This window comes from Nerophis lumbriciformis, linkage group LG13 (assembly GCF_033978685.3).
Source record: "Nerophis lumbriciformis linkage group LG13, RoL_Nlum_v2.1, whole genome shotgun sequence".
Lineage (NCBI taxonomy): Eukaryota > Metazoa > Chordata > Actinopteri > Syngnathiformes > Syngnathidae > Nerophis > Nerophis lumbriciformis.
The window spans coordinates 15,328,301-15,343,215 of NC_084560.2; the positions used below are offsets into that span (position 1 = coordinate 15,328,301).

Sequence of the window (14,915 nt, forward strand, 5' to 3'; positions counted from 1 at the left end):
GTAAATGGTAAATAAAAACACAATACAATGATTTGCTAATCCTTTTCAACTTATATTCAATTGAATAGACTGCAAAGACACTGGAAAACTTTATTTTTTGCAAATATTAGCGCTTTCGGAATTTGATGCCTGCAACGTGTTTCAAAAAAGCTGGCACAAGTGGCAAAAAAGAGTGATAAAGTTGAGGAATGCTCATCAAAGACTTATTTGGAACATCCCACAGGTGAACAGGCTAACTGGGAACAGGTGGGTGCCATGATTGGGTATAAAAGCAGCTTCCATGAAATGCTCAGTCATTCACAAACAAGGATGGGGCGAGGGTCACCACTTTGTCAACAAACGCCTGAGCAAATTGTTTAAGAACAACGTTTTTCAACCAGCTATTGCAAGGAATTTAGGGATTTCACCATATACGCTCCATAATATCATCAAAAGGTTCAGAGAATCTGGAGAAATCACTGCACGTAAGCGGCAATACCCGTGACCTTTGATCCCTCAGGCGGTACTGCATCAAAAAGCGACATCAGTGTGTAAAAGATATCACCACATGGGCTCAGGAACACTTCAGAAAACCACTGTCAGTAACTACAGTTCGTCGCTACATCTGTAAGTGCAAGTTAAAACTCTACTATGCAAAGCCAAAGCCATTTATCAACAACACCCAGAAATGCCGCCGGATTCGCTGGGCCCGAGCTCATCTAAGATGGACTGATGCAAAGTGGAAAAGTGTTCTGTGGTCTGACGAGTCCACATTTCAAATTGATTTGGAAACTGTGGACGTTGTGTCCTCCGGAACAAAGAGGAAAAGAACCATCCGGATTGTTCTAGGCACAAAGTGTAAAAGGCAGCATCTGTGATGGTATGGGGGTGTATTAGTGCCCGAGGCATGGGTAACTTACACATCTGTGAAGGCACCATTAATGCTGAAAGGTACATACAGGTTTTGGAGCAACATATGTTGCCATCCAAGAAACGTTATCATGGACGCCCCTGCTTATTTCAGCAAGAAAATGCCAATAGTAGTAAAAGAGTGCGGCTACTAGACTGGCCTGTCTGTAGTCCAGACCTGTCTCCCATTGAAAATGTGTGAAGGCTAAAATATCAGAAGGGAGACTGCTGAACAACTTAAGGCATCAAGCAAGAATGGGAAAGAATTCCACTTCAAAAATGTGTCTCCTCAGTTCCCAAACCTTTACTGAGTGTTGTTAAAAGGAAAGACCATGTAACACAGTGGTAAAAATGCCCCTCTGACTACATTTTTGCTGCCATTAAATTCTTAGTTCATGATTATTTACAAACAAAAATGTTGTTTCTCAGTGTGAACATGAAATATCTTGTCTTTGCAGTCTATTCAATTGAATATAAGTTGAAAAGGATTTGCAAATCATTGTATTCTCTTTTTATTTACCATTTACACAACGTGACAACTTCACTGCTTTTGGGGTTTGTACATGAAACTGTCGGACTACAATGTACGTACCAAATGAAATGTCCCCAGTGCCGGTCTTGTCAAAGAGTTGAAAGGCAATTATGAACAGGGCGTCGGGAGCGCATAGAACTGATTCAAAGGCCAAAAACTCCTGGAACGAGATTAACCTGTCGGGACAAACAAACAAAAAGTACAGCATATACATTCAGCAGATATGTCATTGAAATGAGTTCATATATTTTACCTCGGTTTTGACTGAGATCTCTCAAAAAGGTCAATTTCATTACATTTCAAGTCCACTTTAAAGGCAAACTATGTTCACACCATGACCTTGTAAGTAGCAATGGTCCAGCAGTCTGTGTAAACTTTTCTTTTCACTCTTTTCAAAGAAGTGTAAAAACGACTGACAAAGATGGCCAATCAGTAAAAAACAACAACTTACAAACAACATAAAAAGTGCCCGTCTTAAATTGAGCACAAAATGTGAGGCATTAACACAAAGTGAGGTGTGAAATTCTGATGATTCAGCAGTGAAAGAACCAGTTGGAACAGTAATCAGAACTGTACATGGAACAATTTAGATGTGCAAATGGCCCAAATGTTAGCAATATTTTTGACTTACTAACAGTTCAGAAATATAAACCACAAAGTGTCTAGGAGCTATTTCCTTGTATCTTGTTGACGGCATAGAATCTACATGTCACATTTATATAGCAGCAGCTGTCTTTGACTAAAGTCTTCATTACATACAACATATATTGATTAAAAAAACTATGGAAAGTTCTTCTACGATTACTGTGATTGTCATGGATCCATTCCAGATAAGAAGCTGCAGTGTAAACTACGTGTTACTTGCTTTGTAATCTACTTTTTTCCATACGGTGTTGATGTGATATGACCCTTGGGCATTTTGTTGGTGTGGCACAGAACGGAGATGTTGACATGCAGAGTTTCAAGCACTCTTCATTCTCTAGCGGGTGACTTTTCAAGTGATGCTACAAATTAGCAGTGCTGCTACTTTTTGTAGCAACGCTTTTGCCGCATACTTGACACATTATGGTTGTCTGTTCAACATCTTTCCGCTTGAAGCCAAACCACCGCCAGACGATGGACCCCCTGCTGTTTTTCTTGGGAATTAGTTCTTCCTTCATTTGTTACCAGATTGACACCTTCTTTCTCTCGTATTACCACTCGCACCACAGCTAACGTTACCCATGCCGCTACCTGTCTGCTCCGGCGAGGGCGTATGACGTTGCACGCGCGACAGTATGTGACGTATGTAAGAAGGTGCGCTTGTTTTATGTCTCTGTGAGAAGGAGAGTGAGAAGAGCTTGTAGTGTAATGCCCGCAGCTAAACGCAACTGCGTGAGAACTTATGCTCGAATATCACGATATAGTCATTTTCTATATCGCAAACCCACGATATATCGAGTATTTGCCCTAATTTACAGTACAACGGTCTTCAAAAAATTGTAAAAACTACTCTTCCTAAAATACTCCGGTATAATTCATAAAAGTGGTATACCGCCCAGCCCTAAATTCATTTATGACGGTCATTTCCGAAACGACTGTATTTAGAAATCATCACCTTTTTTCCACACAGTTTGGACACAATACTCACCCATCTTTAGTAGTGTCCGCCACTCCAGCTATCAGGTTGACAGCTTTGGGATTATGCTGTAGCTGGTCCTGCAGACCCAGGTAATTTTGCACAAAGTCTTTTGGTGTCAAGTAATGCTCTCCATCCTCCACCACGCTGGCATACTGCACACAACACAAACATACCCTTGAGGACACACGTGTACTTATTCATGCATTTTTCTGTGTGGCAAAAGAGAATAAACAAGGTGTCCCTTTGCCTGGCAACAGTGGTCAAAACGGGACAAACTGCCTACAATCCCAATCCTACTATTATCAGGTGTGGGTTATTTTTCATGACAATTTGAGAATGCTTTGATAGAACTTTGGTGCAGCAGGAAAAAAACCAAATAAAATCCCCAATACCATCAAGCTGGGTTTCTTATCTCCAATCTTTAAAGGCAAACAGCACAAATTACAACATGTCCCACTTCAGGTCCTAAACTTTCTTCTAAGGTTTATTGGAAAGTCATACACAGAGTAGTAACAGTATCTGAGGAGATAACCTTATACCATCACCCACAGCTGTTCTAAATGAAGCAGTTGTGGCTTCCCACCCCTAAAAGTAGTCTGCTTTCATTTGTCCTTGCCCTATTGAAAGTGTCACCGCCAGACGACTGTACAAGTACTGACATGTAAAGAGCAGCGCAGACTGTCAAAGCGGAAGCACATCCACTGGTATACAATTCGATCGCAGGCCCAAGAAGCAAAACAAAAAGACATGTTAAGCTCTGGTCATTGAATAATTATCTATAATCGAACCTGTGATTGACCTGTGAGTACAGGAAATCCCACGTTACACACAAACCCTTCAGTTACACAACATAATAATACATCAAGCTTATGATGCCTCAAAACACTGCAGCAATTGTATTTTTTACTCAGTTTACTCACACAACATGTCTAGGACTTCTCTCCTCCATAAAGAATAAATACAAACTACAGCTGTCCATTTTTAGATGGCTGGTACAGTAAAACCTCCATGTACAAAATTCATTGGTTCTTGAACACGATCTCCTGCTGGACCCACTATGGACTGGACTCTCACACTATTATGTTAGATCCACTATGGACTGGACTCTCACTATTATGTTAGATCCACTATGGACTGGACTCTCACACTATTATGTTAGATCCACTATGGACTGGACTCTCTCACTATTATCTTAGATCCACTATGAACTGGACTCTCACAGTATTATGTTAGATCCACTATGGACTGGACTCTCACACTATTATGTTAGATCCACTATGGACTGGACTCTCACAGTATTATGTTAGATCCACTATGGACTGGACTCTCACACTATTATGTTAGATCCACTATGGACTGGACTCTCTCACTATTATGTTAGATCCATTATGGACTGGACTCTCACACTATTATGTTAGATCCACTATGGACTGGACTCTCTCACTATTATGTTAGATCCATTATGGACTGGACTCTCACACTATTATGTTAGATCCACTATGGACTGGACTCTCTCACTATTATGTTGGATCCACTATGGACTGGACTCTCACAGTATTATGTTAGATCCACTATGGACTGGACTCTCACACTATTATGTTAGATCCACTATGGACTGGACTCTCGCACTATTATGTTAGATCCACTATGGACTGGACTCTCACACTATTATGTTAGACCCACTATGGACTGGACTCTCACACTATTATGTTAGATCCACTATGGACAGGACTCTCACTATTATGTTAGATCCACTATGGATTGGACTCTCTCACTATTATGTTAGATCCACTATGGACTGGACTCTCACACTATTATGTTAGATCCACTATGGACTGGACTCTCTCACTATTATGTTAGATCCACTATGGACTGGACTCTCACACTATTATGTTAGATCCACTATGGACTAGACTCTCACACTATTATGTTAGACCCACTATGGACTGGACTCTCACACTATTATGTTAGATCCACTATGGACTGGACTCTCACAATATTATGTTAGATCCACTATGGACTGGACTCTCACACTATTATGTTAGATCCACTATGGATGAATTGTTTTTTTAAAGTTGCAAGTGATAAACGCTTATTTAGTGAAACGAAGAGAAATGTAAAACTGCACATTTTTAATCGAATCATAGTCGATTCTTGAGGCGGCCAAAGATTCCCACCTCTAGTGATGAACGTCAGCATCAATCATTTTTATCTGTTCTTTAAAGGGCAACTGCACTTTTTGGGGGGAATTTTACCTTTCGTTCACAATCATTATGAGAGACATGACGCCGAATGGGCTTTTTTTTTTTTTATATAAATGCAATGGAGCCTATGGAAGCCTCTCAATTCTGCTTACAGAGCCATTAAAAACATCCAAACACCTCCATTAGGGTTTTATATACATGATGTAAGTATATATGTAATATAGTAAAGGGCACATTCATAATAATATTTTTTTTTGTTTACGTATTTTGATCATTTTAAGCATACGTGGCGCATTAATTAAAAAACGCATCCCAAAGTGTATAAGGTCTGCTGTCATTAGGATGCAGACTGCTGGGATGTTAATATATTCCCATTTAGATGAAAAATGTCTCATAATCCTTAGGAAGAAATTGGGTGGGAGGGTGGTGAGTGGGGGGTCAAGCGTCTCTTCATGTCAGTGCCAGTTCCAGTTCCTAAATGGCTGTCAAAGTGTACCAACTTGTCGGATTTCATCCTCAGCCATTTACTTTCCAGGTGAGATGTATGATTTATGATCTACAATAAACTTCCAAGGAGCAGGGAAGCAAGGAAGCAGCAGACCACTCGATGATGTAAATGTAGGGACACACGGTAAATGGTAAATGGTAAATGGGTCGTACTTGTATAGCGCTTTTCTACCTTTTTAAGGAACTCAAAGCGCTTTGACACTATTTTCCACATTCACCCATTCACACACACACATTCACACATTCACACACTGATGGCGGGAGCTGCCATGCACGGCGCTAACCAGTCCCATCAGGAGCAAGGGTGAAGTGTCTTGCTCAAGGACACAACGGACGTGACTAGGATGGTAGAAGGTGGGGATTGAACCAGTAACCCTCAGATTGCTGGCACGGCCACTCTCCTAACTTCGCCACGCCGTCCCCGGTAGTGATCACGTCTCCGCTATAAATAATTTGTCTGCGTTAGCGCTTATAATAACAATATCTCTGATACTTGGTTAATATTCAAGTCACAAAATGTAAATGGAGTATTGTTGGCGCTTTTTGAATGGGTATTTTTTCGGATTTTATGGGCGGAATAGTGGAGCCCATTGGCGCTGCTGTAAGCAGACTTTTATTTACGTTTATTTAATATTTAGAGTGCTTTTTTTGGTTTGTTTTTATCCATCCGTCGTCATGTCTTTCATAATGATAGTGAATGATAGGAAAAATAAAAAAGTGAAGTATCCCTTTAACTTCAAGTCACTCTTCACAATTAGAGTCAAAAGTCCATCCATCCATCCATTTCCTACCGCTTGTCCCTCTAGGAGTTGCGGGGGGCTGGAGCCCATCCCAGCTTCACTCGGGCGATAGGTAGGGTATTTAGGCAAATCCTTTTTCAAACTATAAACCAGATATATCTGTGATGTACATTTACATAATGGAGGACTGGTGCATATGAGGGATGTTTCACCCTGGCGGACAGTAAGTTAGAATGTATTACATGCAAGACCGATGTTATATTTAGGTTAGGTATTGTTGATCCACTAAACTGAGACCTTTGGGTGCAATTGCTCAGGGACGACCCATAACTGCTTTATCCCACCAGTGTGACAGCTGAACCGCAGCAGCCTTAGAATTAAAATGTCATATCCCTTACATGTAAATGTGCCAAACACAAGTGGTGGCATCTGGAAAGCCAAACGTTCCTGAGGTCATGCGATGTGTTATTAAAACAAAATTTGAGTGTCCACCTTTAATGTCACACAAAATATAGCCTGAGAAGAGGGATGTCCCGTGAGAAGTCAAGGTTGGTAATTTTGCCAGGTTTTGTCTCGCTCCCTACTACAAGATTTACTTTAGAAGATACATTAAGTACGTGCACTCACAATCCAAAGAGTACCGTATTTTTCGGAGTATAAGTCGCACCGGAGTATAAGTCGCACCTGCCGAAAATGCATAATAAAGAAGGAAAAAAACATATATAAGTCGCATTTTTGGGGGAAATTTATTTGATAAAACCCAACACCAAGAATAGACATTTGAAAGGCAATTTAAAATAAATAAAGAATAGTGAACAACAGGCTGAATAAGTGTACGTTATATGAGGCATAAATAACCAACTGAGAACGTGCCTGGTATGTTAACGTAACATATTATGGTAAGAGTCATTCAAATAACTATAGCATATAGAACAGTGGTTCTCAAATGGGGGTACGCGTACCCCTGGGGGTATTTGAAGGTATGCCAAGGGATAGAGAGATTTTTTTTTAAATGTCTGTCAAAAAGAACTGTGAAAAGAAATCCAACAATGCAATATTCAGTGTTGACAGCTAGATTTTTTATGGACATGTTCCATAAATATTGATGTTAAAGATTTCTTTTTTTGTGAAGAAATGTTTAGAATTAAGTTCATGAATCCAGATGGATCTCTATTACAATCCCCAAAGAAGGCACTTTAAGTTGATGATTACTTCTATGTGTTTTTCAACAAGTTTTTAGTTATTTTTATATCTTATTTTCCAAATAGTTCAAGAAAGACCACAACAAATGAGCAATATTTTGCACTGTTATACCATTTAATAAATCAGAAACTGATGACATAGTGCTGTATTTTACTCCCCTATCTCTTTTTTTCAACCAAAAATGCTTTGCTCTGATAGGGGGTACTTGAATTTAAAAAAATGTTCACAGGGGGTAACATCACTGAAAAAAGGTTGAGAACCACTGATATATAGAACATGCTATACGTTTACCAAACAATCGGTCACTCCTAATCGCTAAATCCCATGAAATCTTATACGTCTAGTCTCTTACGTGAATGAGCTAAAAAATATAAATTATTGAATAAAAATATTAGTTATTTTACGGTAATGTGTTAATAATTTCACACATAAGTCGCTCCTGAGTATAAGTCGCACCCCCGGCCAAACTATGAAAAAAACTGCGACTTATAGTCCGAAAAATACGGTAAGTTGTAATTTACAATGTTAGTGTTTGACCTTTAACAGTCGTTGACTTATTTTTACACATGCAGTACTATTAAGAATGCTAATTTAATCTCTAGATTTCTATCTTAAAATGTGTTTATTGGGGTTCAGACAATAGATTTAATCAGACTGAAATGCTGAATAAATATACTTTAGGTACCTACACTTTTTTGGGAGTTTTGTCTATCGTTTACAATCATAAGAGACAAGAAGACAGATGTATTTTAATGCATTCGATCTCCTAAATAAACGTAAATAAAAGTCCACTTACAATGGAGTTAACTGTTCCTTCTAAATAACCATCCAAAAAGCACCAACAATACTCCATTTACATTTCGTGACCTGAATTTTAACCAATTATTAGTGATACAATATTGTTATTATGAGCATTAACGCAGACAAACTATTTTTAGAAACGCGTTATCACAGAGAGCTGACAATCTTGTTGCTGCTATATTGACGTCATGAGTTGGTGAGCCGCTTTCTCCCTTCGGTGCTGGTCAAAGTTTATTTTGGATCATAAATAACGCCTCTCACCTTGATAGTAGAAGGATGAGGACATAATCCGACAAGTTGGTACACTTTGGCATCCAATTTAGGCCCCCGAAATGACGAGAAACACACGAAAAGACCCTTGGTTTACCACCCCCCTTTTTTTCTTCGCGAGGATTATGAGTCATTCTTAATCTAAATGGGACTATATGAACATCCTAGCAGTCCTAGTGACCGCAGATATTGTACAGTAAGTGATGTTTTATTATGTTTGTTGGCTCTCTTGAAGTCCGCAGTGAATCAGTTATGTTGTGGAAGGAAAAAGCAAACATTGTGATGCTTTTTTTTTTTTTTTATTAAAAAGGGAACTGCACTTTTTTTGGAACATTACCTATCGTTCACAATCATTATGAAAGACATGACGACAGATGGATTTTTTTTAATGCATTCTGAATATTAAATAAATTCGATCAAAAGTTTGCTTACATTTGAGACTATGGGAGGCGTTCAATTCTGCCTATAGTGCTCCTAAAAAAAACATCCAAACATCTCCATTGATGTTTTGTATACACGGTGTAAGTATATATGTAATGTAGTAACGGGCACATTTATAATAACATTTAATATTTACATATTTTGATCATTTTAAGCATACGCGGCGCATTAATTTAAAAAAACACATCACAATGTTTGCTTCTTTTTTTTCTTCATCACCGATTTCTGGTCACTGCAGACTTTATGAGAGCTAACAGACATAATAAAACATCACTTACTGTGCAAGGTCTGCTGTCATTAGGATGCCGACTGCTAGGATGTTAATATATTCCCATTTAGATGAAAAATGTCGCATAATCCTCGCAAAGAAACTGGGTGGGGGACCAAGTTCTTTTTGTGCCAGTTCCAGTCCTATATGGTGGTCAAAGTGTCCCAACTTGTTGGATTACATTCTCAGCCATCTTCTTCTCAGAACAGATAGATGATGTATGAGCTACAATAAACTTACAGGGAGCAGGGAAGCAAGGAAGCAGCAGACCACTCCATGATGTAAACATAGTGGCAAACTGAAGTGATCACGTTGCCGCTATAAATAGTTTGTCTGCGTTATCGCTTATAATAACAATATCACTAATACTTGGTTAATATTCAAGTCACAAAATGTAAATTTAATATTGTTGAAGCTTTTTGAATGGTTATTTATCTGATTTTATGGGCGGAATAGTGGAGCCCATTGGCTTTTATTTACAAGTTACAGTGCATTAAAAAAAATATCCATCCGTCGTCATGTCTTTCATAATGATTGTGAACGATAGGCGTAATTCCAAAAAAAGTGCAGTTCCCCTTTAATTTAAAATTAGTGTCGCATATGCTTAAAATGATTAAAATACGTAAATGTTACATGTTATTATGAATGTGCCTGTTACTACATTACTTATATACTTACAATCTGAATATAAAACCTTGATGAAGGTGTATAGATCAGTGGTTTTTAACCTTGTTGGAGGTACCGAACCCCACCAGTTTCATATGCGCATTCACCGAACCCTTCTTTAGTGAAAAATTTAAAAAAAATGTTTTCAAATTCAAGACAAAGTTATATGTTTTTGGTAACACTTTAGTATGGGGAACATATTCTAAGTAACAAAGACTTAATTTAGAGTTATTTGGACACTAGGGGAACATACTCTAAGTAACAAAGACTTAATTTAGAGTTATTTGGACACTAGGGGAACATATTCTAAGTAATAAAGACTTAATTTAGAGTTATTTGGTTAGGGTTAGTGTCAGGGTTAGAGGGTAAGGGTTATAATAAAGCCATGCCGAATAAGGCATTAATAAGTACTTAATAATGACTAGTTAAGAGCCAATATGTTACTAATTTGCATGTTAATAAGCAACTAAATAATGGTGAATATGTTCCCCATACTAAAGTGTTACCATGTTTTTTTACTGGTCCATAAAATGAACCGTGCATGAACATCACCTTGTTCAAACAACAAAACCAACACAGTGCATAAACTCACAACAAATTACACACCTGCAAGCCAGTCAGCTGTTGCCGTATACGTAATACGCCAATAGGGAGAAGTTTGTATTTACACGATGAGTCGGGTGTGTCTTGACCTCCGCCGAACCCTTCAGGCCGACTCACCTAACCCCTAGGGTTCGATCGAACCCAGGTTAAGAACCACTGGTATAGATGTTTTCAAGCATTTTATAGCCTCCATTGTAAGCAGACTTTTCGTCACATTTATTTACTAGTTAGAATGCATAAAGGAGAGGTGTCAAACTCATTTTGGATCGGGGGCCACATGGAGAAAAATCTACTCCCAAGTGGGGCGGACTGGTGAAATCACGGCACGATAACTTAAAAATAAAGACAACTTAAGCTTGTTTTCTTTGTTTAAAAATAGAACAAGCACATTCTGAAATTCTACAAATCATAATGTTGTTGTTGTTTTTTTACACCTACATGTTAATGGTATATATACTTTATTTGTCGTTATTTATATTTTCTGAATAAATTATTTGATAATGTTGGTGTTCATTTTCAATCTATCAAGATAAAAAAATATGTATCAAAATCTAATTACAGGATGTTATTTATATAGTTTGATCATTTTCCTCGACTGATGTACTAACATGTGCTTTATTTTGTACATATGTAGCATCATCTACAAAGATACAAAGAATTGCTATTGCGACATCCAGTGGACACATTTAGAACAGCAGTTTCTTTCATTCAAAAATTTCAGGTTAATTTTTATACTTAGCAAACTCATCCCGCGGGCCGGATAAAACCTGTTCGCGGGGCCGTACCCTTGACACCCCTGGCATAAAACAAAGAACACCACATGTGTTCTTATCTTACATAGGGATTGTGAATGATAGGCAAAATTCCTCAAAAAGTGAAATACCCCTCTAAGTCTAAATTGATATGACCCTGAGGGAAGGAGAAAAGTCTCAACGTAACTGTGACAAAGAGTTGGAAGATGAAATCTGCACAAGCCAGTAGTATGCACGGTTCTGAAGTTAAGACCTTTAACACCCTTTAAGTCTCACAGTCCATTTTAGAGTCGGGATTGAATTTCAAGCTGCAGCAGAGATAGCTGAGGAAACACAAGCGCCACATGAACTGGCAGAGCAAAAAGAGCCGACTAGTGCCAAGAAAGACAGAAAGGGAGCAGCATAAACAGAAACAGCGAGGGTGCAGACCTTCCAGCCAAGTGTTTTCATTGCACTCTCGCTGAATTAACATGGAAAGTGAAAATATTAATTTATTGCTGTGCTGCCTTTTCTTCATGACATTATTATTGTGTTTCTTATTCAGCCTCACAGTAGGCCTCGAGTAGTTCTTAATCAAATTACACAGGCAGTCAGAAAGCGCTCCCAGTAATTAACTCTTCCACCTGAATGTGTGTCACAAATTACACAGACGGTCCTCTTATGGCAGTGGCAAGTAGAAAAGGACCGCGTAAAGACTTTAGGAAGTTCACACTCCAAACTGTGTATCAGCGTGATTTACAAGTGGGAGTCAAAAAAAAAAACAATTAAAAGCTGCAGTGTATTACTTAAAGCAGGCTGCTCCAAAATTAGTCGCAGCATTTGCTTGACCTTAACTGAACTATGTGAGCCATCCACGTCAGACTATACACGCAAACTGCAACGTTCAGTTCAGTTGAGTTTGTCTTTATTTGGAACATGCATGCATACAACATGATACATCACACATGCAAGCGTACAACGTGATACATCACAATTTCCAGTTTCTCTATTCAACATGTTTGAAAAGGAGTAGGAAGAAGCAGAGCTTATTCAATCCCACCCCTTTTCCTTTACATAGCAGTTGCTAACACTTTTGTTCACTTCCTGTTCTCAATTTATTCACAATATACTCCATAAGTATGGAGCCCCTAAAGCAAGCCTGGGCAATTATTTTGACTCGGGGGGGCCAAATTTAGAGTAAAAAATGTGTCTGGGGGCCTGTATATCTGATTTTTAGGAACACTATTACAAAACATCACAATAATGTCTGATTGAATGCTAAAAGCGTTATGGAGTTTTACGTTTTTTTACTGAATGAGACACCCAGAATGTACATGAAAATAAAGGATGTGGGATTTACGATATTAACTATGAAGGATAAAACACTGAATATTGACAACATATGAACGTCACACCCCCTCTCTATCTACATATATCTACATATATCAAGCGAAACGCAACAAAAATGCAACAAACAGCGAAATATGAACGTGAAGGGTTAAAAAAAACAAAAAAACACATACAATCTGATATATGTGATACATCACTAAGCTTTAGAACATGGGTGTCAAAATTTGGCCCACTGTGTAATTTCACTTGGCCCTTGAGGCGATATCAAATTAACGCAAGAACTGGCCCGCCGATTATATTCAGCGGCGGTGCCGCGGTAACACCGCATTCACTGCTAATTCTAATACTTGCCAACCCTCCTGGGAGACTCTCAAATTTCAGTGCCCCTCCCAAAAATCGTCACGTTCGCTTTTCGCCCAGCACAGCGAATGCTGGCCCAATCACATAATATGTGCGGCTTCAACACGCACACACACGTGAATGCAACGCATACTTGGCCAACAGCGATACAGGTTACACTGACGGTGCCCGTATAAATAACTTTAACACTGTTAGAAATATGCGCCACACTGTGAATCCACACCAAACAAGAATGACAAACACATTTTGGGAGAACATCCGCACAGTGACACAACATAAACACAACAAAACAAATACCCAGAATCCCATGCAGCCCTAACTCTCCCGGGCTGCAATATACACCCCCTACCTCCAATACCCCCCAAACCTGCCCGCCTCAACCGACGCACGGAGGGGGGGTTTGGTGGTAGGGGGTGTATATTGCAGACCGGATTCACAGTGTAGCGCATATTTCTAACAGTGTTAAAGTTATTTATACGGGCACCGTCAGTGTAACCTGTATCGCTGTTGCATTCACGTGTGTGTGCGGGCTGAAGTTGCACATTTTTTGTGATCGGGCCGGCACGTTGTTAGAAGGGATGAAAAGCAGACGTGACGACAGCTCGTGGAGGACGGTAAACGCAGTGCCTTTAAAGCTTTAAGGCACGCCTCCAAGACTGTGGTCCGGGTGGACGAGATATAATGACTGATGAACAACTTCGTTCGATAATGAAAGATGCTTCAGCTCAAAGCCTGAGCCCCAAGAAAATATGTCAGGTATCTGGCTTGGGCACATCAGATTAGATCAGTGTGTTGCAAACTGAGCAGTTTAAAGTCCTGAATGGTTTTATTCATTGTTATTTTATTTTCTAATTTATTAGCCTGTGGAAAAAGTTAATGTTGATATTTACCTCAGAAGGCTGCAAATAGAAAAGAGGCATTACATTTTTATCTAAATTGTATTTGATATGCCATTGATATTTTTTAATTATTATTATTATTATTTGAAACTCGATTTTGCATGTCACTATAAAGTTATACAAGCCTTGCTTGTTCAATATTCAATGCAAAACTTGTTTGGGTCCCTATTAAAAGGTTAATTTGTTCAACCTTGGCCCGCGGCTTTGTTCAGTTTTACATTTTGGCCCACTCTGTATTTGAGTTTGACACCCCTGCTTTAGAACTTTGCTGTAAAAATCTCCTTCCACGTCTGTCCCTGACATCCACATTTCAGGCTCTGGAAACACTCTGTGGAAACGCACCCCACCCACACTGCTTGGTGCCTCGTCTGAGCTGCTGTGACTTACATTACCATAGTAACTAATTAGATTACCATAGTAACTAATTAGATTACCATAGTAACTAGTATATCATGCAAAAGCGCAGATTCCAAGCATTGAAAGACTTAGTATAGTTGAAGACGTACAGTCATTAGAAAACATCACTGCACAATGCATCATAATGGCAGCTACACTTTACATCTTAAACATCTAAAAAAAAATTGGGGGAATGTCCGGCGGGCCAGATTGAAAAGCTCAACGGGCCGCATGCGGCCCCTAATTTGCCCAGGTCTGCCCTAAAGGGACATGGAGGGGAAAAATATGTTTAGCGAGATCTCGCAAAAAGTTTTTTTTCCTATGTCAGTGAACCGGAAGTAAAACAGACAAAGCGATGGAGGAGCCTCCCCATCATCCATGGGAGAAGTTTATTGATTTCTGTTTTGGTATTGGCCAAACATATAAAGACATCAA

General features: G+C 39.0%; 1 protein-coding gene across 1 annotated transcript in view; it reads right to left on the minus strand.

Annotated features, from left to right (window-relative positions):
• LOC133613814 (electrogenic aspartate/glutamate antiporter SLC25A12, mitochondrial-like) overlaps positions 1-14,915 on the minus strand; it is a 73,596-nt gene that overhangs the window by 44,764 nt on the left and 13,917 nt on the right. The window contains exons 3-4 of the mRNA XM_061971629.2: positions 3,051-3,193; positions 1,481-1,596 (exon numbers count right to left, since the gene is read on the minus strand). Of these exons, the coding sequence (XP_061827613.1) occupies positions 1,481-1,596; positions 3,051-3,193 (259 nt within the window). The remainder of the gene's footprint in view (positions 1-1,480; positions 1,597-3,050; positions 3,194-14,915) is intronic.